At 38.4% G+C, this 26,703-nt stretch overlaps 1 protein-coding gene across 1 annotated transcript in view; it reads right to left on the bottom strand.

The window, feature by feature from the left end:
* Adgrv1 (adhesion G protein-coupled receptor V1) overlaps positions 1–26,703 on the bottom strand; it is a 504,420-nt gene that overhangs the window by 456,241 nt on the left and 21,476 nt on the right. Inside the window, exons 10-20 of the mRNA XM_087896763.1 lie at positions 25,265–25,488; positions 20,789–20,915; positions 20,521–20,706; positions 19,616–19,796; positions 18,004–18,167; positions 16,689–16,812; positions 15,195–15,461; positions 14,196–14,322; positions 7,144–7,358; positions 5,614–6,345; positions 3,355–3,728 (exon numbers count right to left, since the gene is read on the bottom strand). Coding sequence (XP_087752889.1) covers positions 3,355–3,728; positions 5,614–6,345; positions 7,144–7,358; positions 14,196–14,322; positions 15,195–15,461; positions 16,689–16,812; positions 18,004–18,167; positions 19,616–19,796; positions 20,521–20,706; positions 20,789–20,915; positions 25,265–25,488 — 2,721 coding nt within the window. The remainder of the gene's footprint in view (positions 1–3,354; positions 3,729–5,613; positions 6,346–7,143; positions 7,359–14,195; positions 14,323–15,194; positions 15,462–16,688; positions 16,813–18,003; positions 18,168–19,615; positions 19,797–20,520; positions 20,707–20,788; positions 20,916–25,264; positions 25,489–26,703) is intronic.

The following is a 26,703-nucleotide window of genomic DNA, read 5'->3' on the forward strand; positions in this document are numbered from 1 at the left end:
ACAGTGGTCTTTCCAAGCCATTTTTAAATCGATTCTTAAGCCATGTGTATCAAAATGTAAAACAAAGGATTAATTCAAATAAAATGTGAGTCTCACAAGTTCTATGAATTATTGTGAAAAAGTAATTTCATCAATTAATTATATGGAATACAGGGTTTTATAAAGTGAGTTAGAGAAGAAATAACATAGAAATGATACAGAATAACAAAGCATGGTGATATTGGTACCAAGCTGGGTCTAAAACGATCAGCCCTCTATTCAATACAGATCCCAACTGCAATCCAAATAATCATTAGATATGGCTTATCAGAGCTCCAATCTGCTCAGAAGTTTATTTGACTCTTCCTATTATAGCCACTAAGCACCTGCTATTTCCCGAGACACGGTGTGCATGTACCTTGCTAGGCAAAGAAGAAACATCAAAGTAATTATGATCACTTTCAACACTACTGAAAATGAACCAAGTAGCTATTAAATTCAGTCTTAAGAGGCACACAGTAAACAAGACTCCTCAAATATTTTCCTTTGTGCAATCCGCACATTCATAAACTCACCGAGAAGTGCCCACAGCTTCTATGTTAGAGAAGCCCATTGTCATCCACTGCACTAAAAGTCCAAAAATGAAAGGAGTAATCACAACACAAGCAGCACAAGCAGCATGCATCCCGAGTACTGATGATAAAAATAGGAGATCCAGGATTCTCTTATCATTTCAAAAATAAGAATTGTGTAACGTTTCTAAAAATCAATTTCAATGTTTAATCTTTTAGACTCAATGATTTTCCTCTCTTAATCACCAAACATTTATCTTTCAAATATCAATGCATTCATTTTATCTCATATAGGATTGAAAAGACTAGCTAACTTCAGTGCAGTTTGGGTCGTGTGGTCTATGGATACAAATTCTCTCATCCACAGTGAAGGGCTTGGTAGAATCTGTTGAGACGAAGTTACATAACTACATAGTAAACGGTCGCTAAGTAGATCATCAATAGGATCTGAGAAACAAGCCCGCGCTGAAAGCCGGACTACAGTGGTTGAGACCAGCGAACACTAAGAACACGAATTTTAAATATTTTCAAAGTGTTGGCTTTTGCTTTCCCAGTTTTGTTGCTTATGTACATAACTAAAACTAAACATTATCTGAATTTCTGTTTGCTTTTTCACATTTTGATATGAGATGTATTCAAAAGGTCCCCAGGTTTTCTGAACACCTACAAAGCTTCATTCTTGGTGTTACTGATACAATAATGAGTAAGAAGACCTTTCTGAGGCTCAGAGCTGTTTCTCTGGGTGATGGATATAGATGTAAGCAATATTGAAGTAGATTTATGAAGGCCAGAAGGAAATTGATAATGTGATCAGTGCTCCAAAAACATTAAACAATGAGTGGATGAAGAGCAGTTTTTGAGAAGGTCGTCGGTCACTTTAAATAAGAGAGTGTCCTTGAGTAACTACTGCTAAAGACCTGGAGGAAAACGGTAGAAAAGGCAGAGGCTGATGAATGCTGTATCCTGACACTGGATTGTACCAAGGCAGGCCAGTCTGAGCCAAAGGACAGGAATGACACAGATAAGGCCGGCATCACAGGCAGCGATGTGGATGTGGATGGTAACTTAAGGACGATAACATCGCAGGCAACACTGTGCTTCCCACAGCCCCGCTAAAGCTATCCAACTTCTTAAATTAGGGACAATGACATTTAAAGACACATGGAGAAAGAAAACAGATTAAGAACCACAAGAGATGGGTTCAGACTCTAGTTCTTTTATAATATCTTAGAGGAAAACAATGAAATTGATATTCATTAAGATCTAAAAAATGCAAAGCTCTAAACAGGCATTTGACTTGATCCTGCCTGATTTAATTCAACTTAGGAGAGTTATTTCTCAGACCTGTAACTCTGTTTCTGAATCTACAGAACAGAACAGAATCTACAGAATCTATGAGAACAATGATATTTTGTATGTCTTACAAATTGTCAGAAAAGTGCAACATCTGAATATGTAAATGTTGAAGTCTGGGTACCCCCTTTACCATCTGAATATGTAAACATTGATGTCTGAGTACCCCCTTTATCACCCCCTTTATCACCCGTTATCAATATGTAAATGTTGATGTTAGGGTACCCCCTTTACCATCTGAATATATAAATGCTGATGTTTAGTACCCCCTTTCTCACCTGAATATGTAGACATTGGTGTCTGGGCACCACATTTATCATCTGAATGTGTAAACGCTAATGTCGGGTACCCCCTTTATCATGTGAATATGTAAACACTGATATCTGGGTACCCCTTTAAAGGCACTATGAGCACAGAGATGACTCAGGGCAAAGACATTTGCTATCAAGCTTGACGTCCTGTTTGATCTAACGACCCACGCGGAGGAAGGGGAAGATTGGCTGCCAGCGGTTATCCTCTGCCTTCAGAGGCACAGCAGGCACACAAGCACCCACACACATGCAGTGATAACAAATAAATAATAAATAAACGTGAAAGCAATTTACAGTCATTATAAGCATATAGGGTATTTCTGAAGTTTAACAAAAACAGCTGAAGATCTCGTCTTTGTGGTTGCCATGGAAACTAAGAGGCAACATGAAATTCCAGAGATCTGGGCATTCCAATGTAAGCTACAATGAGTCCTGCGACATATAACTTTTCCCAGTTCTACTCATCCTATTTCACTTAATCATCCAGTCACATATGCATTCATCTGACTCTACGGGTGTCAAGTCGCGGGGCGAACGGCTCTCCTGTTTCCCGGCAGGGTTTTGGGAACAGTGTTTGATATCACAGGCAACACCTGTGAGGCAGCCGCAGGCACTCTCGGGTTACTAATCAGGACACTGAGACGATCGATCATGTAGCTTTGAAAACTCAGCTAGAACCGATAAGAACAGTAAAGCAGTCTTGTGAATTAAGCCAGCCAAGAATGTTGATAAGAAACAATTACAACAAACTCGGAAGAATCCTATAACAACTTTAAAGTGTTCCCTGTAAGACAAAATGCAAATTGAGATAAAGTCTCAATTTTAATTATCCACACAGGCTTTCAGTATGAATTATTTCATTTACATATATGGTATCCAAAATATTAGCAAAATTATATATGGTACGTAATTACTTGGCCTTTAAAGTGATTAACTTTACAGCTAATTGCTAGGAGTTATTTGCTCTTTTGTTTTTGCTTCACCTCAATAAGGCTACTTCAGCTGAAAACCACCAGGAACTGGACTGAGATGTATATGTGCAAACACAGCTACCTCAGCTGCTGGAAGCTAGCTCAGCCCCAGACAAATCCGCCTACAGTGAACGCTTTACTAGGAACCTCCCCGAGCTCCCACCTTACCTCCGGTATACAAGCTCCTGTGAATCCAAACAGGCCATTGGCATTGTCACTTTTCTGTATTCTGAGTCTAGCTGTGGTGTTCGCCTCAGAAATCTGAGCCCCTCCATAGACAGAGACCAGTTTAAGAAGAAAGAATTCCTCTCCCTCCTCGTCACTGTCGTCTCTGGCAGACACGATGAACGACTTGGCACTTTCTCCTTGTCTGAACTCCAGATACCCAGAGACGGGGTGCAGATCATTCCTGGCAGGCATAGCATGGAGTTCATAAATCTCTTCAGTCGTCAGTTTCCGCTCATAGGTCCTCACATCCTGCATCCAGCCTGTGAATCTGTCACTGCCATTCATGCCTGCCCCAATTCTCAGGATTCCAGGACCTGAAATTACACATGCGTTTACATGCTACAACAGCCGCTGGCTCCTGCCACAGTTATAAATGTGATTCAGAGGGCAAGACAATTTTACTGAAATATATACTTGGTAAGTAAAACTTCTGGCCTAACTAAAAAGTCATCAAATAAACATTACCTTCCATTATGACAAAAGGGAACCTGCACAGTAATGTCTGGGATTTGTGATTTCGCACTGCAGTATCAGCTTTGAAATTAAATGATGCTCTTAAAAGTAAGCCATATCCATCTGTCAAAATCATTTATGGACAGGAAGATAACTGCATAATTTATATATGTGTATATATGTATCACATACGTAGCCATGTTTGTGTGTTGTACATTTATTTGAGTAGACATGTGTCCTATGACACTTTAAAATTCTTTACTGATATAAAATGCAATGGGCAGTTCAAGCCCAATTTTAAAACTTCAGATTATACTCCTAGAGAACTAGAAAGTTTTATGGACTAAAAATTCTTCTCCAGCTAAATTAAGTGGTGATTCTAGGAACATGATGGTTTTCTACAGGCCAACTTGTGGGTGAATATTATTTTTAGGTGTGTGACTTTTGTTTACGCTGCATTTGTTTAAATCTGTGAAGCTGTGCTACTGTGCCTGTCTAAAGCGCCTGATGGTCCAATAAAGAGATAAAAAGTCAATAGTGAACCAAGGAAAAGGATAGGTGGGGCCAGCAGGCAGGAGTATAAATAGGAGGAGAACAGAGCCCGAAGAAGAAAAAGAAGGAGCAAGAGAGAAAGGAGAGGAAGTAGGCCACAAGAGGCCAGCCACCCAGCTACACAGTAAGCATGAAGAAATAAGTAAAGAAAGGTATGCAAAAAGAGAGAAACATAAAAGCCCAGCAGCAAAAGATATTTGAGTTAATTGAGGTTAAAATAAAAGTTGGCAAGAAACAAGAAAAGCCAAGGCCCGGCATTCATAACTAAGAACAAACTTCTGCGTGTGATTATTTTGGGAGCTAGGTGATGGGTCCCCCAAAAAGTCAAAAGAGTAAAACATCACACAACACCAACTGTATCATTTCATCTCAAACCTAACTCAGTGTGGAAACAGAGCAGGTCTTAGCAGAAAGAGCTCTAAAAACAGGGACAGCATACAGGCCATCGATACATCCCTAATGTTCAAGGTCTTTGTTTGGAATTCGTCAAGTCTTAGTTTAGTTGGTTTGTTTTTATTTTGGGTTTTGAAGTTTTGTGAGAAGATCTCATTATTGCTTCAGGCTAGTAACTTGCTACGTAGCCCAGGTTAGCTTGTCCCTCATGATTCTCTGGCCTCGGCCTTCCAAGAACATACAGTCTACAGTGAGTTACTCAGAGAGAGAGCATGTGATTTGGCTGAAAGTCAACAAAGATTATCTCTTCAAAGTAAGCCACAGAACTCATCCACTCACCTCCTAATAATATAAAGCCTGTAATCATTTTTGGTGAATATTTTTGTCCTAATCCAATTCTTTCTAATGTCCATTGCCTTTCACTTCTGATCATCCTGAAGGAGAAACAGATCCCCAGACACAGCAGGCTGTTTCAGCATTCCAGACCTTTGCTGATTACTGTGCTAATCAGTCCCCATCCTGACCACTCACTGGAGAGACGAGTGATGCTCCTAGTTTTCCTTTCCTTCCTACAAAGTTTTATAGTCGTCTGCTTGCGCAGCTCTGGCCTAGAGCCTGTTGCTCATTCCCCTAGAAATATTCAACGTAACTTATCTTGATCTTCATGGGCACACAGCTTTGTAACAGAAAAATAGAGTCACATCTCAAAACAGTTCCTAGCTTTGTTTTAAAAATGAAATTTTAATTGAAAATTGAGAATCTTTTCAGATTTGGTGTGCTAGTTATGAAGCTGACACTCACCGTCAGTAATGGCTTCTCCTTTCAGACTCTTGATTCCTCTGGGCACTGCATTTCCATCCAAATAGAATTCGATTATGCCGTCATCTAGGATAATTAAAACGTGAAGCCAAACACCTTCTTCTAAATATTTCATGACTGTGGCCTTGGCAATATATGTAACATTTGATCCAAACGTTTTGTAATGAAGGGAAAGGGTTACATGGGATTCGTTTGTTTGAATTTTTACCCCATAATAGATGCTTCCATTGCCGTCATCCTTTGCTATGAGAAATCCATTTGTGTTGGCATTAGGCATTACCCAAGCTGAAAATGTAAAGTTGGCAATTGTGTTGTTCCTAGAAGGGTGGTACTTTGGGTCAACAGTCCCAAATGCACCTTCTAGTCCGCTGAAGTACAGGACATCCGTTCCACTGTGGTGACGTCGCATGTGTGGCTGCAAATGCACAGTACTAGGAAAATTTCCCACCAGCAAAAAGTCGAGCATTGGTGGCAAACCAGCAGGGAACTCTCCGGACAGTATTTCCCAGCCAACGCGAACATCACCAAAGATGCCCTGTTGTCTCAAAACGGTAAAGTTGGTAATGTAAGACATATCGTCTTCAGACAGGACATCTTCTGCCACTTCTCTGTCTAGACATTCTGGATCTAAGATGAAAATTCCAAAGGGATCATCATTGAATGGAATCATGACTGTCACCTGAAGGTTGGTTTCTGCTAGCTGACCTCCAGCACCTGTAGGAAGAAATTTAGAGTAACCAGAAAGCCAGAAGTTAGATACCTTTTAGTCTAAGAAAGAAAAAAGCTGTATGCTTTATAGAAAACGTTCTAGTTAAATAATTTACTCATTATCAGTAAATAATGGGATCACCATATTGTTTTTACCACATTTTGAAGGGCAATTTCATGAATAATATCAATTAGCATATTCATTCATAATCAGTCAAGTCCAGCCCCACCCCAATAATTTTACACTTATAATCAAAAATTGTGAGATAGAGCAAGCCTCCATTCATAAAACTGAAACTCTTAACAGTTTGAGGCTAAGGGCAAAGTTCAATAGCAGAGCACATTAATTAGCACAGAGCCTCAGATTCTATGCCTAACACCAGTGAATAAGTAAGAAAAGCTAAGACAGATACATTGTCTTGTGCTTATAACCTCAGCACACTGGAGATGCAGGCAGTAGGATCCAGTGTTTAAGAACATGCTGTGCTGACGGTGAGATCTCATGGCAAACCCAGCCAACATGGACATCACCAAAGACACCTGTTGTCTCAAACTGGTAAACAAAAAAAGACAGGGCTGTAGATCACTGAATGGTAGGGCACTCCTAACGTACATAGGCTTATGGTTTGACTCCAGTACTGCAAAAACAAAACAAAACAATTTCTACCAAGAAAGAGACTCTGACATTAAAATCAGATAATCATAAAACACTTTACCATCATCTGGATTTTATAAACAATTCTAATGAATCATATATTACAAAATTTTGGTGATAAATAAGAGATGTTTAAAAAAAACCCTCACCTGAAATATTTACAAGTTTTAGGATATAAAATTCATTGAATTCAGGAATTCTATCTGGGAAAGCATGGAGAACGATTGGTTTTGAGCCTTCTCTATCGATGAAGCTAACAGTCCCTGATGTCTCATAGAACTCCTGTCCACACTGCAGAGAAACATTCTCAAACAGCTGCCACATCACAGAAACATTGCCAAAGTGTCCTCGGTTCCTCAAAATCCTATGCAAAAATGGAAGAAAATTATTTTTATGGTTTTTATGAAACATGTATATGGTGAATATAACTATAACAAAAGCATTCTGTCTTCTCTTAAAAGTATATATTTCTACCTATCCCTGAACTAGCCAGCAGGTCTCACTGAGCAACCAAGGAAAGGTAGGAAAGAGTAGCAAAAACTTAAATCCATTAAAGAAATCCAGGAAAACAAAAATAAACAATGGTAGGAAATGAATAAATTCCTTTTAAAAAGAAAAAAAAAGGCTGAGGAAAAAAATCAGGTGAAGTAAGCGAATAAAACTGTTCAAGATCGGAAAGTGGAAATGGAAGCAGTTAAAGAAAACACAAACCGAGGTAATCCTGGAGATGGCAGACCAACTAGAATTCCACCTGACTTCTCAATGGAGACTTTAAAAGCCAGAAGGTCCTGGACAGATGTCTTGTAAACTCCAAGAGACAACAGATGCCAGGACAAAGTCAAATTTAAATAATATCTAGCCACAAATCCAGTGCTATAGAAGGTAGTAGAAGGAAAATTCCAACCCAAGAAAGCTAACTGCACCCATGCAAACTCAGGAAATAAATAATCTCACACCAGCAAAACCAAAATAAAGGGAACACACACCCTACCATCACAACCAACAACAACACCATAGTAGGAATTAACAATCATTAGTCATTAATGTCACTCAATATCAATGAACTCAATTCCCCAACAAAAAAAAAAGGCATGTACTAAGAGAATGGATAAAAAAAAAAATAGGACCCATCCTTCTTATGCATCCAAGAAACACACCTCAACATCAAAGATAGATATTATCTTCAAATAAATGGTTGGAAAAAGATTTTAAAAGTGGACCCACAAAGAAAGCTGGTGTAGCTATTTTAATATCTAACAAAATAGACTTCAAACCAAACTTAATCAAAAGAGAAGGGAAAGCACATTTCACACTCATCCAAGGCAAAAGCCCATCAAGGTGATGTCTCAGTTGTTAGCATCTGTGCTCCAAATGCAAGGACACCCACATCTGTAAAAGAAGCATTACTAAAGCTTAAGTCACACATTGACCCTCACACATTAATAGTGGGAGACTTCAATACCCCACTTTCACCAATGGACAGGTCATCCAGACAAAAACTAAGCAAGAAATAATGGAGCTAACAATCATTATGAACCAAATGGACCTACAGAACATTTCACCCAAACACAAAAGAATATACCTTCACAAAACTGTCTCTAAAACTGATGACATACGTCACAGGGTAAGTCTCAATAGATACAAAAAAATTAAAATAACCCCCTATATCCTATCAGACCACCACAGATCAAAGCAGGATTTCCTCAACACCAGAAAGCCTATAAATTCATGGAAACTGAAGTTCTCAACTGAATTAACACTGAGTCAAGGAAGAAAGAAATAAAAAATTGAAGGATTCCTAGAATTTGATGAAAATGAGTGTACAACATACCCCCCCCAAAATTTGTTCTTGCTTTATATTCTATTATTGCTTGTAAGATGTCAATTTGTTTTCTTTTTAAATTGTTTTTGTTGTACTAAATATTTTCCTCTGCTCCCCTCTCTTCCTCCCCCCTCTCCACCTATCCTCTCCCATAATCCCCTGATGTAAGTGGGCTTTCTGTCTATGTGTTATTTTCATTGGTTAATAAAGAGACTGTCTTGGCCCTCTGATAGGACAGAAAATTAGGTAGGCGGAGTAAACAGAACAGAATGCTGGGAAGAAGGGAAATGAGGCAGACGCCATGGAGCCAGACACCAGGTCAGACATGCTGAATCTTTTCCGGTAAGCCACCACCTCGTGGTGCTACACAGATTATTAGAAATGGGTTAATCAAGATGTGAGAGTTAGCCAATAAGAGGCTGAAACTAATGGACCAAGCAGTGTTTAAAAGTATTCAGTTTCCGTGTAATTATTTCAGGGGTAAGCTAGCCGGGATCCAGGTGGGAACACAGCCTGCCGTTCCTTATTTTTATAATCCCCATGCTTCCAATTTACTCAAGAGATCTTGTCTTTTTCTACTTACCATGGAGATTAGATCCATGTTTGTCTCTCTTAGGGTCCTCTTTGTTGTGTATGTTCTCTGGGATTGTAAATTGTAGACTGTTTTTTTCTTTTCTTTATATCTAAAAACCACTTATAAGTGAGTACATATGACATTTGTCTTTCTGGGTCTAGGCTACCTCACTCAATATAATGTTTTTTAGATCCATTCATTTGTCCGCAAACTTCAAGATGTCATGATTTTGTTTACTGCTGTGTAATACTCCAATATGTAAAAGTACCACATTTTCCTTATCCATTCTTTGGTCGAGGGGCATTTATGTGGTTTCCAGGTTCTGGCTATGACAAATAATGCTGCTACAACATACCCAAACTTATGGAACACAATAAAAGCAGTGTTAAGAGGAAAGTTCATAGCACTAAATGCTTTCATAAAGAAATTGGAGAGATCTAATGCCAGCAACTTAACAACACACCTGAAAGCTCTAGAAAAATATAAGAAAACACACCCAAAAGGAGTAGACTACAAGAAATAAACTGATGGCTAAAATCAATAAAGTAGAAAAAAAGAGAAAAATACAAAAGAAACAATGAAATAAAGAGTTGGTTCTTTGAGAAAAATCAACAAGATAGACACACCCTTGTTTAAAAAAAATTAACTGAAAGACACAGAGAAAACATCCAAATTGAGAAAATCAGAAACAAAAAGGGAGACATAACAACAGACACTGAGAAAATTCAAGGAATCATTACGTCATAACTTCAAAAACATTTACTCAATAAAATTGAAAAATCTAAAGGAAGTAGACAAATTTCTTGATAGATAGCACTGACCAAAGTTAATCAAGATCATACAAGCAATTTAATAGACCTACAGCCCCTAAGGAAATAGAAAGAGTCACTAAAGTTCTCCCAACAAAAATGTCTAGGGTTAAGTGGTTTTAGTGCACAATACTACTGGCCATTCAAAGAAGAGCTAATACCAGCATTTCTTAAATTATTCCAAAAATAGAAACAAAAGAAACATTGCCAAATCAATTTTATGAGATTATAGTCACCCTGATACTCAAACCACACAAACACTCAACAAAGAATAAGAATAACAGAACAAATTCTCTCATGAACATTGATGCAAAAAACACTCAATGAAATACTTGCAAATCGAATCCAAGGACACATCAAAAAGATCATCCACCATGATCAAATAGGCTTCAATCCCAGAAACGCAGACATAAAAATCTAGCAATGTAACCCACCACATAAACAAGCTGAAAGAAAAAAAAAACTCACATGACCATCTCATTGAATTCTGAAAAAGTCCTTGACAAAAATCTAACAGCCCATTATAAGAGTCTTGGAGATGTCAGGGATACAAGAGATATACCTAAAGAAAATACAGGCATTTTACAGCAAGCCAAATAGCCAACATCAAATTAAATGGAGAGAAACTCAAGGCAAGTTCACATAAATCAGGAACAAGACCAGATTGTCTACTCTCTCCATATTTATTCAATATAATACTCGCTGTTCTAGTTAGAGCAATAAGGCAACTAAAGGAAATCAAAGGTATACAAATTAGAAAGGAAGAAATCAAAGTACCATTATTCACAGATTATTTGACAGTATACATAAGCAAATCCAAAATTTCTATTGGGGAACTCCTACAGCTGATAAATACCTTTAGTGAAGTAGCTGGATACAAGATTAACTCAAAGAAAACCAGTAGACTTTCTATATGCAGAGGACAAACTGCCTGAGAAAGATAGCAGAGGAACAATAGCCTTCACAATAGTCACAAATAATAGAAAGTATCTTGGAGTAACTCTAAACAAACATGTGAAAGACCTGTATAACAAGAACTTCGAGTCTTTGACAAAAGAACTTGAAGACATCAGAATATGGAAAGATCTCTCATGCTCATGGATCGGTATGATTAACATAGTAAAAATGGCCATTTTGCCAAAAATAATCTACAGATTCAATGAAATCTCCTTTAAAATTCCAACACAATTCTTTACAGACCCTAGCTAGAAGTATTTTCTGTCCCACAACACAATTCTTAACAGACCTTGAAAGAACAATACTCAACCTCATAAGAGAAACAAAAGGCAAATAGCAAAAACAATCCTGAATGATAAAAGGTATCATCAACCTTGACTTCACACCATACTACAAAGCTGTAGTAACACAAACATACACTATTGGCAGAAAAATGGGCAGGCAGATGGGTGGAACAAAATGAAAGACCCAGATATAAATCCACACACCTATGAACACCTGATTTTTTTTATAAAAAAACAGAAATATACAATGGAAAAAAGAAAGCATCTTCTCCAAATGATGCTGCTCAAGCTGGATGATGGCATGCAGAAGAATCCAAATAGATCCATATCTATCACTCTCCACAAAACTCAAGTCCAAGTGAATCAATGACTTCAACATAAATCCAGGTACACTGAACTGATAGAAGAAAAAGTGGGAAATAGCCTTGAACACATTGGCAGGGGAGACAACTTCCTGTGCAGGTACTAAGAGCGTGAAACTGAAAGTTTCTGTAAAGCAAAGGACACTGTCAACGGGACAAAACAACAGCTTACAGAATGGTATAGGATGTTCACCAACCACACAACTGACAAAGGGCTAATACCCAATAGATATATATATCAAGAAAGTAGACATCAAAAATCAAATAATCTGATTTAAAATGAGGTGCAGCTCTAAACAGAGAATTCTCAACAGAGGAATCACGAACAGCAGAGAAACAAAGAAATGTTCATCCTTAGTCATCAGGGAAATGCAAACCAAAATGTGCCTGAGATTCCATCTTACACCTGTCAGAAATGCTAAGATCAAATGCACAAAACTGGCAAAGATGCAGAGCAAAGAGAACTCTAGCCATTGCTGGTGGGAGTGCAAATTAGTATCATTGCTTTGGGAATCAATTCGACAGTTCCTCAGAAAATTGGGACTCTCTACCTTAAGATGCATTCTTGAGCATACACTCAAAGAATGCTCAGTCATACCACAAAGACACTTGTGCAACTTTATTCATAATAGTCAGAATCTGGGAAGAACCTAAATGTCCCTCAACCTAAGAATGGATAAAGAAAATGTGGTACATTTATACAATGGAGTATTACTCCATTGTTTAAAAAAAAAAGCATCATGAAATTTGCAGGTAAAAAAATGGAAGTAGAAAAATCTTGCTGAGTAACTCAGACACAGAAAGACAAACATGGTAAGTGCTCAGGTATAAATGGATATTCGCTGCAATGTAAAGGACAGTCATGCTGCAAAGCACAGAACCAGAGAGGCTAAGGAACAGAGAAGGCTCAAGGGAGGATGCATGAATTTCCCTGAGGGGCATGGGGGCATGTGGGGATGAGAACAAGAGTGATCAGGTTATGATCAGGTTCCAGAGACAACTGGAAATTGGGGGGTGCATATTTAAAGGGCAATGCGCAAACCCAGTGCAATGGAAATTCCCTGGAATCTATGAGGGTGACCCTAGTGAAGTCTCATAGTAATGGGGAATACGGAACCTGAACCGGCCACGTTCTGTAACCAGGCAAGGCTTCCAGTGGAGTGATTGGGACACCAACCCAGCCGCAAAACCTTCGACCTACGGTTTGCCCTGCTTGCACAATGTGCTGAGGTACAGGTGGCAAAGAACCTGCAGGAGTGGCCAATAAATGACTGGCCCAGCTTGAGAGCCATGCCAAGAGAGGGAGCCCACCCTTGGCACCAGGAACCAGAGGTTGGATGGCCCAGAGACCTAGGGTAGAAACAAACAGGACCCTTAACGAAAAAGCCAATGAAATGATTCCTAACGATACTCCGCTATCCTTGTAGAGAGGAGCCTACATAATCATCATGAGAGAGACTCCCAGCAAAGGACAAGAGCAGGTGCAGGGACCCACACCCAAACATTGAGTGGAGCTCAAGAAATCCTTCTGAAGAGGAAAAAGAAGTATTGTAGGGGCCTGAGGGAGAAAGAAAACCCACAGAATCAGCTAACCAGGGCTCATGGTGGCTCAAACGACTGAACTCATATCCAGGGAGCCTGCATGGGTCTCACCTCGGTCCTCTGAATATATGTTGTGGTTGTGCAGCTTGCTGTTCTTATGGGACCCCTAGCAGCCTAGTATTCCTGTGGGACTCCTAGGATCTTGCTGTTCCGTGGGACTCCTAACAGTGGGATCAGGGCTTTCTTCAATTCTTTTGCCTGCTTTTGGGACCCTATTCCTCATACTGGGTCACCTCACCCAGTCTAAATATGAGGAGATGTGTCTACTTCTATTACAACATGATATGGCATGTTTGTATGATATCCCTGGGAAGCCTGCCCTTTTCTGAAGGGAAATGGAGGAGGAGTGGATCTGGAGGGAGAAGGGAGGTTGAGGTGATTTCAAGGAGAGGAGGGGAGAGAAACTGCAGTCACTGTGCAATATATGAAAGAAGAATTTTTTTTACAAAAAAAAAGTAATACATCAAAATTCACATTTGAAGGAGAAGAAGAAAGAAAAACACTAGGTGTACGGAGTCAGAAGCTGAGGACTGAATAACTGTGGTCCTCCAGGCTTAAGGAGATAGAACACAGAGGGAGAAGGGCAAAAAGATTAAGTTCTGTTTAGCAGATCAGTGGTTCTCATTGTTAGTTCTCTTAATGAAAAATATTATAGTGGAGCATAAACAAAGTTATAATTCATTTATATCATTTATATTTTTGTTGACATTACCAGTGTTTCAATTTTCACACACTTAAAGATCTTATTTTGTTGTATCCGATTTTAACTTTCCTTCCCCAAATACACTTACCAAAATGCATTCGTCTTTCCCTCTTCCACTGCTTTGTCTATGGGCTCCAGGGAAAACACGCCATGTGGGTCATCATTGGCTTCAATTATGACTGTGGCTATTCCATACTGGTAAACTACCGTGTCACCTAAATTAAACACAAAAAGGTCAAAGCAATTTAAAAAGAAGCTGCCTTTAATTTAACAACAAAAAAATTAATATGTATTCATTTTATTCACTTAAATTTTAAGAAATGTGAAACTAAAGGTACAAAAGGCTAAGGAGGTGGCTCAACGGGTAAAGCACTTGCTGCATGTGTCTGCTTTTGCATTCAGACCCAAACATCTGTATAAAGGGCCACAAACATTAATTAATTACAATAAAAAATAAACTTGGAGGTCATCACCTTAATTGTATCAAAACAAATAATGAAGGGACAAAGCAAAATCCTGACGAGAAATTGAGAATACAGAATTATCCCCGCGGTGTTATTACCAAGGATAAAATACTTGTGTCAAATAAAAAAGACCCATGAGGCAAACTCATATGAGAGATATTCAAGCTTGTGGTTTTGCTGAGATCATGAAAGCCAAATAAAAACTATGGAATTACTTCAGACTAAAAAGATTGGAGGGACGTTACTATTAAATGAAATGCATCATTTCAGTGGGGTAATTTTGCTGCGAATGCTGGAACTAAAGAAATCTGAACGCTGACTGGTGACTGTGCACTGACACCATCTTCTTGATTCAATGCCAGGCTTCATTCCAGGTGCAGCAATGATGTAGTGAAGCAGCCTTGGGCTGATCCCCCTGGAACTCTGAGCCAAACTCTTTCCTCTTATAAACTGGATTTCACAGAATTTTGTCCCACTGGAATCTAATATATACCACACAGTGACAGCTGTCTTCTCCACCCACCAGTCAAGAACGCAACAGAGCAACTCTCTTCCTCATGAGCAGTTACAGTCATAGTAAAGGTCAGCCTGGTACAATACTTAGCAGAACAGCATGTATTTACCTGTCGAGTTGAAAAGGATTACATAAAAAGGTTCATCTGTTTCAGGGATTTCATCATCATTGACATATACAGATATACTCTGCTCCCTGCTCCCAGCCTCAAATACAAGAGTTTCTCCTGGTTCAACAGGAACAAAGTCTCCCTCTCTTCCCGAAGCCTCGCCATCCATGGTAGCATACTGGACAGTGCAAGTTACATTAACAGATCCATTTCTGAGCACTGTGAAGCTGGCAGTGTCACCCTCCTGGATCCTCAGGACATAGGGCTCTGAAACATACATAGAAAAGGGATCCGTGAGCCTCTTCCATCCCATGGGCCTCTTCCATCCCGTGAGCACATTTTCAGAGCACGCCTCTTTCTCCCTGCCATCAACAAGGAAAGTCTGTTCTCTAGTCTGCTCTGCTCCTCCCCGACTGCTTCAAGAGTCCGTGTCCTTTCCTGCATAATGCCCACAGTACCCAGTGTCTCTGGCAACTAATCTGTCGTTAAAGCTCATAAGATTTCTAATTTTTGACTTCAGTTTAACATACTAAAGATAAGTTCCTTAAATATAAATCTCTTGTTTCATTTTGCCATGACAGTTGGGGATAAAAGATCAAGACTAATTCATTAACTACGTTACCTGAAGGCTAAGAATGGCAAAAGTAAAATTCAACAGGCTCAGGGTGTTACTATATCAGCAGTTTCATCTATATACATCATATAAAAGAGATTTCAGAGAATTAAAAATCTGATTCTCATTTACAAAACTGAAAGATACCTCAGGGGCAAAAGTTAGTTGTACAGAAGGCAGCAAAATGACAAAAATGGAGAAGTCTTCATTAATATGTCCATTGCTCACCTGCTACTGTAACAAGTGACCACCCATAGGAAGAACACAAGCCCTGTACCCAACTGACGCTGTTAGGAAGTGGCTGGGGAAGCACACTCTTGTCTACCCAAAGCAAAGGCAATGAGATTACAAAGAAGAAACAAAGCTATCCAAGGGCTTTCTTTTGTTTTCATTGTGCTTCAGAAGGTCTTAAAAATAAAAATGTTTAAAGTCAAACAATGAAAATCAATCATCAAATGAATCATGAAATTATATTTAAACAATGCTATAAAATGTTCAGTTAATAATTCTCCTTAAAGATACATCGATAGATAGATAGATGATAGATAGATAGATAGATAGATAGATAGATAGATAGATAGATAGATAGATAGATAGATAGATTGGGGCTGCAGAGATAGCTCAGTAGTTCAAAGTACTTATTACTATTAGAGGACCCAGGTTTGACTTCCAAGACCCACAAGATGGCTTCCAACCATCCTAACTCCAGTTGTAGAGACCCATTTTCCTCATATGGCTCCACAGGCACCAGCCATGCACGGGGTACACATACTTACATGCAGGTAAAACATACATACACACAAAATTAAGTAAAACTGTCTTAAAACATATTTAGTATTTAAGAACTATGCAAAGTCATTCAAACAAGATAGCAATACTACCTGCAAAATAAATGGGGTCATCATTCCTTAAAATCCTCAGGAAGGCAGTTGTTCTATTTCCTGTTTGAGCACCACTGGTGGCATTAAATAGAATGATGGTGAATTCCTCCATCTCCTCCGGAATCTTTGGGGAAAGGGTACATGCTCTAAGTCAAGTGAATCATACATGTCATTCTGCATGCCTATTCATTTTATGACAGCACAGTTATAACTGCTGATATTCATTTTTATCTCTAAGGCAGAAGCTTCTTAAAATGTCCCCATAAAACTCAGATTCCCCTAAATCATTTCAATATTCTTCCAAGCAGCCATTTTATTTTGTTGTAGCTATAGCATGCAATGGAAATACATATGTTATGACTTAGTAAGGAAAGCATGACCATTCCAGAGCTTATTTTATTTCTATAAGAAAACAGGAAAGAAATTAACTGTAAGAAAAAATGGAACAGAGAAGCAATGTAAAGTTCGGGACAGAGCACTGAGTTGCTAGGCTGTTAGCGCTCGCTTGAGTCTTTAAAGCTTCAGGAAGGTTCCGGAAGAGGTCCAAAGGCATCCTTACTGTGCTCTCTAAATGATGAGATTTCCATTCCTCTGATTCTTCTATCCCCAGGTGGATCCCGTTCACATTGTTTGTGTGATATAGTTTTCTCCCCCCCCCCCAAGACAGAAAAAACGTGAAATTTTGTCTGTTGGGGGACAGTTTGGGGGGACAGGGGACATATTTCACAGCTTTGCCCTGAGAGAGGTCCACTCCCCGTCTTAGTGCAGTTCCTTATCTTTCCTTTGCGGCTCAGAACGCCTGTGCTATTTCCTGATGCTGAAGTGGAGAATGAGTTACCCATAGGGAGGTTCTTCTTCAAAGTGCCTAAGACAAACCAGTTGCTAAACATTCCCCCAAAGCCTGAATCCTGGTAGTTGCTATATGATGGGGTTTCTAATCACCACCAATTGTAAGGATTTCAAAGTACAAATGCCTTCAAGGACACCCAAATAGCATTGCTTTCTTGTTGTCTATCCAATCGGTCAAAATGGAGCTCTTAATTACAGTTTCATCACAAAATGTATCAGCAGATATTTAATTACTTAAATAAGAAAAGAATGAGTGAGCTGTGAATTTAGAATGTTCACATGGCATATAGAGAGTTTGCCCAACAACACCACAAAGATAAACCAACAGAATAACACATTGAGAGGTGTGTGTGATCCAACAACTACAATGAGCAGGGGAGATCTACATGAGAACAACACATAGAGAGGTGTGTGTGATCCAACAACTACAATGAGCAGGGCGGGGATCTATATGAGCAGTACTTACTTCATCCACAAGGGAGTAAACAGTGAGAGTTTTTGAAAATTCCTGGTCTCCGAAATAAACAGTTCCTTGCACAGGAAACACGTCTTGCGTGAAGTCTGGACTAACCATCCATGATACACTAACTTCACCGAAGTTGCCTCGAGTTCGTATTACACCATAGACAGCTGGGAAATACACACATGAACATAGGCTGATCTTTAAAACAAGCAAAACAACTTCTGAAATAAACAGGAAAAAAAAACACCTCTTCATCAACACTTGTTGGGAGGCTTTGTTGGCTGGTTGGAGGCTGCAGTCTGTCATGACCTGGTAGCTTTTTTCCAAAGTTCAAGGACATGGGATCTCTCCCCACCTCACCCCTCCCTCAGTGTGACTCCCTGCTCTCTACCTGCCTTTCTGGAGAACGTCCCTAGACCCGGAGGACTGACTGTTTCTAAAAGCTGTCTCTAAGCCAGATGCCGAATATATCTCTAGGGTGACCCTTGACATAGTTTCCTGCTAGAAGCCTCCCCTGCTGCACATGTAGTAACTAAGACTGATAACAGGAGCTCTGCCATAGGACCCTTGTGAAAGGAGTGTGCCACTTAATGCAAATTAGGATTTGTCCCCAGGCTCCCCAATCCTATATATTCCTATACTCTGGAATAAGGGTGAGGTATTCACTGAAGACTCTCCTGGAGGGCTGTCTCCCTTGTTCACACACCATTCAAGGATCTCTGTTGTGACTTCTGCTTCTTTGTTCTCAGGGACTGGTGGCCAACTGAGCAAGAAGACAAAGAGGAACCCACACAAACACTTGCTTAGCAAAACTCCAAGGCTAACATAACTGTGTGTGTGCGTGTGTGCGTGTGTGTGTGTGCGTGTGTGTGTGTGCACGTGTGTGCACGCACATGTGTGTTTGTGTGTATGTACTGAGCCTCTTCAATAATAAAAGTCATCTGGCATAGAAAAGGGATTGCAATGAATTATGTACAACTACTATGAAGTCTTACGAGTCGTTCCACCAAAGGCACTACTGGAAACTTGACTTGTACTTGACAGGCAAAGGAATTTCTATTGCCCAGACTTTGCTTTTCAAATAAAGGAATTCTCATCCCCACTGCAATAGTTCCTCCACAATAACTCTTAGCGGTAGTGTCCGCTCCACTTGACTTGATTCCTCCCCACATGTCTGAGTTATAATGTATTAGCTGACATCAAACTGTAATTGAAGTCTTCAATATCATCACAATGCTATGTGAGAAATGAAAACGGCAACCCTGCATGTGAGTTTTAAAAGGTAAGTTTCTAAGTTGCATGTAATTTCCGAGGCAGACTGGAAAACTGACAATAGTTACCAAAGAAATGAACCAAGGGGGTGGTGAGAGGGGTCAGCAGTTCAGAGCGCTTACTGCTCTTCCAGAGGACCCAGGTTCAGTTCCAGCACCCAGGTAGATGGCTGAGCATCACTACTGTCTGAATGCCACGGGCATCTGCACACACATGGTGCGCATAAATTCACACAAGTACACACAAATACATATACAAATAGAAATATTTTTAAATTAAGGTGAAAAGAGATTAATGTCCTCTTCAGTGAAGAGAAATAAGATATAGTAAACATATAGCTTACCACTATAGATATCCTCTCCTTTGCTTTCCTTTATTGACACAGTCAAGCCATCAGAAACAAAGTCTATAACTCCATGAGGCTCGTCGTTTTTTAGAATGGTTATGTTGACAACCGTAGCACTTCCCAGCTTGCTCTCTCTTTCACCGTGGCTGCTGAGGACCACCCAGTAGTGTTCGTCCAACTACAAAAAGCATGCCAAATTAGAAAAAAAGGTAAAGTTGATGCTCTCACAGCAAATACAATGTATCAATGACCGATAATATTAATATGTTCAACTTTTCAGGAACATACATCACACTAAAATGACGAAGAGTTGATGCTGTTTCTAATTTTTAAAAACATTTGCCTACTAACTGAAAGACAGTAGAAGTAATATGCATCATAAAAAAGAAAAAGAAATGATGATACTATTTTAATCTGGTAAAAATTCAAGAACTTTTCATTGATGATCTAGTATTCATTTAAATGAGCAAGAGTAAAAAAATAAAATTAATTTGGAAGCTGCATATGTATTGCAGTATAAACATAAGTAAAGTACATCTGATTCTTCTCATATAAAGCAGATTTATTTCTTTCCAAACAATAATTTTATAGCAAAACTTTACTTCAAAACCACACCAGTAAGAGTTGTTGATATACAGAATATAAAATAAACTTACATTAGTGGAGAAAACTGATCATACAAGCAAAATCTTATAATTTTTTTTATTTCTTGTTTGGAGGACAAGCATACACTCTTGTAAGCTGAATGAATCTTATTCTTCTTTTCAAGCTTCTAAATACTCCAAACATGAATACTTATTCTTTCTTATATCTTGCTGTTAATGTTCAAAATACTTCTATTCTCAATATACTGATGCTATCAGCCTGCCCCATGAGCATAAGAGAAATTCAAAACCTGGTACCTCTGGCATGCCATCCAATCTTGAGAGCAAGGTGATCACTACTTCTCGTTCCCCAGGTGTGAATTCCAGCAGCCCTGTGTTTCCGTAGAACTCACTGCTCTCTCTGGGTTCTATGTGATAGCGCAGGAACTGTTTCACCAGACACCCCCTGGACCGAGTGATGCGGAGCTCTACAGCATCTCCTTCCTTGAGAAAAATTCACAGAAATTCAATTTCTTCTAGAACATTTTCCTGAAGTTACGAATAGAAAGTGAAGGTTCAGACTTACTCTTATGATGTAGGGTCCTCTAGAATTGTAAGAAAATTCAAAAACACCTCCGGGGTCATCATTTTCCAAAATAATTAAGTCCCGGCTAGTGTATCCTGATTTCAGGACTTCACTGTCCTCACTCACCCTGAAAAGCGAGAGAAGAAAAGGCACTCTGTTATTCTGAAGCTTTGAAAGAACCAGCAGTGTTTGCATGTCTCCCAGATAATTCAAAAGGCAACCAAGAGTTAAAGCTTACCGCAAATTTATAAGTATTAAAATCACTTCACACCAAACCTGTTTCCACTGATGACACTTACTGCAAGATTTTCACACTTCTGTATCTTCCTTTTATTTGACTGAACTAAACACTGCATAGATACACAAAGAATATAAAAGCCAAATTTTACTGTCAAATTTTACTGCAGCTTTAGAAAATTATATTTTGTAATTGGTTGGAAAATATAGTTAAATAACCTGAGAGCTGTTGCATTCTGCTTCTCTAATAAGTGTTTTACATTTTAAATTTTACTTACATGTGAATTTCTTTTAAGTCTCCTTAAAAATGATTATGTTAATTGTGTAATAATATGTATTAACTGGGTAACTACACACTACAAATGATGAAAAGTACATAAATAAACACAATTTTGATTAAACTTTTATGAATACTTTTTGTCTTTGAAGTGTTTCCTATGTTTCAGTTTTAACCACAAACTTTTTTTAGAAAAAAAAAGAAAATACATTAGAATAAAAGGAATAAAGCGGATCTGAGATACTGACATGCAATAACAACTAGTGTGTGTGCATGTATGTTTGTGTGCACACGTATGTGTGTGTGTGTGTGTGTGTGTGTAGATAAACAGGTATATAAATAAGCTTTTTTAAATTTCTGGTATTTGTGTTAGAGTATAATTGTGATGAGATCAGAGAGCAGGTTCTGAGATCTGGAGTCAGCTCTCAGGAAGTCTGAGCCACACGATTTGAACTGAACCTCGCCACATGTCACTTCCTACTGAGCAAAAGTGTAGTCATGATCTGACCTCCAAATCACAATGAAACCACAAACAATCTGAAGAAATGTGTACAGGCTGGTGGTTTCAAAGAGGGAAAAAATGATTAACATGCTTCTGCTTATACAACTCACACAAGCAAAACCCAACATGCTAGAGAGCACAGAGGAAGTAATGCGAACTCCAGACAGCTATTTGACAATGCCTCTATTTCGTTTCTATAAATATCGTCATCAATTAGAATCCCCTGTGTCCAAACGAGCTGGGAGACAAGAAAGCTGGATGGGAAGCAAACCATGCAAATCAGTGTACACAGTAAATAAGGAGTTATCTTTAGACTTCTCTAAAACATGCTACTCTAATGCATGATACAAGCTCAAAAATATAAAACACAGACATGAAAGCAAGAAACTGCAAACATATACCCAGAAAAGCCATTGGTTTCATGTTCTCTGTTAAACAAAATATGGCCATAAAGGATTTCAGAGTTAAACTACAGTTACTCTCTGGTGTAAACTATTGGGAAAGTAAAAATTTAAAACTCTTCAAAATGCGATAACACTCAATTCTTCAATGCTTTCTTAAATATTTTAAGTGCATTCAGAACGCAAAACTGAATTTCAAACCATTCATACAAAACCCACTGTCACTAGAGAATAAAATTGCACAGACATGCACAGCCAGGTAGACAGGCAGAATTGCTCAAGACTGGTCATGCAGAATGGCAGCTTCATCATAAAACGGTCACTCACAGAAAAAAAAAAAAAATAGTGAATCCTCAAAACAAGACATTGTTCTGCATACTTACCCAAAATACACGACAAATCTTTCCGTTTCTACCCTGTCAACACAGAAAGAACTGTGGGAAGGGGGAAAGGGAGGAGGCAAGCATACCGTTTGCTAAAATCTCAGGACAAGAAGCTCAGTGTAATGGTAAAATAAAGTTAAAGGAAGCACCCTTACTACTCAGCCCCACCCCGCCTCCCAGAGCTAGCAATTTTCAGTTTATGGGAACTGTGCACATTGTGTTCTCTGCTGTTGACAAATGCTAGAAATCCCACTCGGAGAAGATGACCCCATGACCAGCAAGCATGTCAAGGCACTCTTTCCTGGCACCCTACAAAGCACAGAAGCCTGAAAGTGTGCACTTCCAGAAGCCACAGCAGCTGAGCAAATTTCATTCAGCCCTACTTATAATTACTTACTCACTTTAATTAGGTTGGAAAAAAAACCTTTCATCCTCAGATCTAAAACCAGTTGCTATTTGCATTAAAATCATCAAAACCCTGTGGCAGAGAAATCTCTGGCTTTCGATACTGGCAGAGAATATACTCAACGAGTCACAACACATCGTCACTTTAACTACAGTTTAGTGTAGTTAAAATCTAGTTTTCCTCATCCCTAGTGTATTTCATCGTCCAATAGCCTTGAAAGGTACACATCAAAACAAAGACCTCTCGAGCTCAGAGTTTAACGTAGAACATATCATTTATAAATAAAGATTTATATACCATATGATTGTTTTATGAAATAAACAAAAATGCTTCTAGTTGCAAAATATTAAACAATAGAATACTTTTAATAGGTATTATATTGAAGTGACTTTTAACTGTTTAGTATCAAGTCAACTTCTGCTTATATTTAGTTTAAATTTAAAGCACTTGAGTCGGCCTTGAGAGAAAACTGCGAAACTTACTCTAATAAAGCATTCCTACTTCTGTTGTGATATAATCACACTAGCATTTGTTCATTCATTATTTGCTTAAGTTTGGTTAAGACTTTGCAAAACTAAAGGAAGATTTTGACAAAATCACTTCCAAATGGTAAATTTCATTGTCACTTATTTATCTAAACATTTCTTTGGATGCAAGAGTATTATTAGGCTATTCTTGTTTGAACACCAGTTTCCAACGGAATTGACATTTTAGTGTAGATTTTGACTGATTGGTTCTGTTTAAAAAAAAACTACAATATTTAAAAAAAATCAAAGAACTCTATGATTTGCTCTTTCCTGTGGTGTATGGTATACTCTTCCACATAGGGAGAAGAAGGAGAGGAAAGAAAAAGCTTTAAAAAAAAAAGAGTTAATTTATTTCAAATCTTCATGTGACATTTAAAGATTACACAGAATTGCCACTGGACTTGCAGAGGTACACATACTTCCAATTATTCTTTAAACATCTAGCTGAGATCAGCCAGGCTAACAAGGTTTCTATCAGGCTTATAATTATTATCCAATGTGCTTTAGTCGTGCTCAGACCTAAACTGCTGAAAAGCTCCATGGAAAAAATTAATTTCCAATTAATTTTTATATGTCATTGAATTTCACTAACTTTTATCAAATGAAGCAGTTTTCCACAAGGCAGTCTGTATCATGGTGTTATAGGATGGTGACATTTAGACTATGGGTTTTAGCTGTTGGGATTTATTATTTTTTTATTTTTGTGAAAGAAGAAAATAAGTGTATGGTTCTGATGATAACAAAATGACCAGTGGCCTGTCAAAAGGCCCACTCTCTGTAGTCTACATTTTGTTCATTCACTTCATAGACTACACCAGACAAGGGGGTGTACGCCTTTAATCCCAGCACTTTCCTCTCCAGAGGCAGGTGGATCTGTGAGGCTGAGGCCAGTCTGCTCTACTGAGAGAGTTCCAGACCAGACCAAACAAAGATGGGGAGGCTAGGAAGTGACAATCAGATACAAAGATGACACGATCAAGCTTTCCCTGACTCACTCATGAAGAACACACTATAAAATGGTCAAGTTCAGAGTTTCTAACTGTCCATCTGCAGCGCACCCTACCCACAGCGCTGTAGGTTGTTAACTCTCTAAAATCATTGTACCAATTAATTAGACTCCATTTCCTCTTTACAAAACATTTTCTTAATAAATAAATAAATAAATAAATATAATCTCTAAAAGAGATTGTGGTGCCTCCTTGAAATGCTGAGTAATTTCTTATTCTGATGGCTAAAATGTTAACACATAAATTTGTGTGATTTTATTCTATAAAATAAAAATTACTTACTACTTAAATCCCATGTAAAGAGAATAAAAGTTAATCTTGTCTTTTTAATCACTTATAAAAGTCTAATCTTTCCTCTCTTGAAAGTGAAGATGAGTGTGTGGTCTAACATTTTCGATGGCTTGCCGCTGCCCTCATAAGCAGAGCAATATGACTGACTATGCTTCAGACTTCTCAGCTACTCCCCATAACTGTCAGCTACTCCCCATAACTGTCAGCTACTCCCCAATAACTCTCTACATAATGCTCCCACAGAGAAAAACAGGATAGTGAAGAGTCACAAATACAATAATCTTCATAGTCAAAGAAAAATCCATCCATACACAACAGAAACATCTGAAAGCCTTGCTAACCCTTCTCCACAGTTTTACCACATATGGATAAATTAACTAAAACAAAATCAAAATCATTAATCAAACAGACAGAAGTTACCGTTTCTGTCATGAGCTATTATTACCTGTCTAAGGAAAGGGTAACGGTTTCATTCAGCTCCGGTATGTCATCGCCTTTGATGGTAATGTTGATTGTTGTGTCACTTTGACCAGATAAAAACACAACAGAGCCATTAAAAGGACCTGTATCATCCATGGTCACTGCTTTTGAATTAAAGCCAGAGGGCTTCAAACTCCAGTAGACAGTAGCCTGGCCATCAGTTCCATCTCGATGTAGGGGGATATAAAACTATTTTAAAAAGAAAAAGAAGAAAAACTTGCCTAAAATGTACATTCGTGAGTAACATGAACTTTCCACACACATACAAGTATAATTGACTGCCCATGTGTACTTCATATAAAGAAGTAAACAACCAGGTGGTATTAGAAACACAGTTGAAGAAGCAGGAAAATAATTTTGATACTTTTTTATGTTTTTTTCTAATGAAATATACCTGCAATATATACCGAACCAAAAATATGACCTTGGAATTGCCTTAATAAAAAGGCAAATAAATTAGAAAACTAAAAAATAGCGAAAAATATAAAACTGTTAATTTTGCTATTCTGGCTAGCAACTGAGCCTAGACAACTAAGCAAAGAAAAATTCTTAGGAAGAAAATAAATAAAATAAAAAAAAAAACTACAAAGTCACGTGAGGGAGCTCGGTGAGACCTGGAACAATAGAGATAGTAAATTCACAGCTTCACGCAGTAAGTAAACCAAGCAACACATTCCCAGGGAACCAAGTAGGTGCTTTCTAGGCTTTGCAAGGAAAAGAATAAACTTTTGAAAATACATGAAGTCAAAATCATTTTGAAAAGTGAATCTTCACCGTCCATTTGTAGAATCTAACAATAAATGAAGGAAACAGTGGTCAAGATACAATGGACTTTGGTAACAAAACCAACTCCCCTTGTTTCTGACCTAAACATTAAGCCAATTTAGAGCAAACCTAAGAGGGAGGTACTTGTCTTTGACAGATTGTGATAGAGCAATGCAGAGGTATCCCTAAATAGAAAAACACTTAGTCACGATTCAACTATGGCAATGAAGCTTGGGGAAGGAAAGAGGGGAGGAGTATGCTTTTGTGCATGAAAGTGTGCATGCATGTGTGCCTGTGTATCCATGTATGTGTGCATGTGTGTGCATGTGTGTGTTGCTAAGGCTCAGCATTTCACAAATCCACATCACTGTAACTAGTTTCAACCATCAAACTCCAAGCTACCTCTGAGTCTTCAGTTCTACCTGAGGCAGCACAAAAGAGAACAAAATCCCAAACTACTTTGTGTTTCTACAATATGGCCACTAAAAGCCAGATTCATAACTGGCTATCAAATGTTATACACTGTGTAAAACCAATCACTTTTAAACAATCTAACTGATGTGGGATGTCCTTCTGTACATGTATTGTTTTTATTGGTTAATGAATAAAGCTGCTTTGGCCTATGACAGAGCAGAATAT

This window comes from Myodes glareolus, chromosome 15 (genome assembly GCF_982192425.1).
Source record: "Myodes glareolus chromosome 15, mMyoGla1.1, whole genome shotgun sequence".
Lineage (NCBI taxonomy): Eukaryota > Metazoa > Chordata > Mammalia > Rodentia > Cricetidae > Myodes > Myodes glareolus.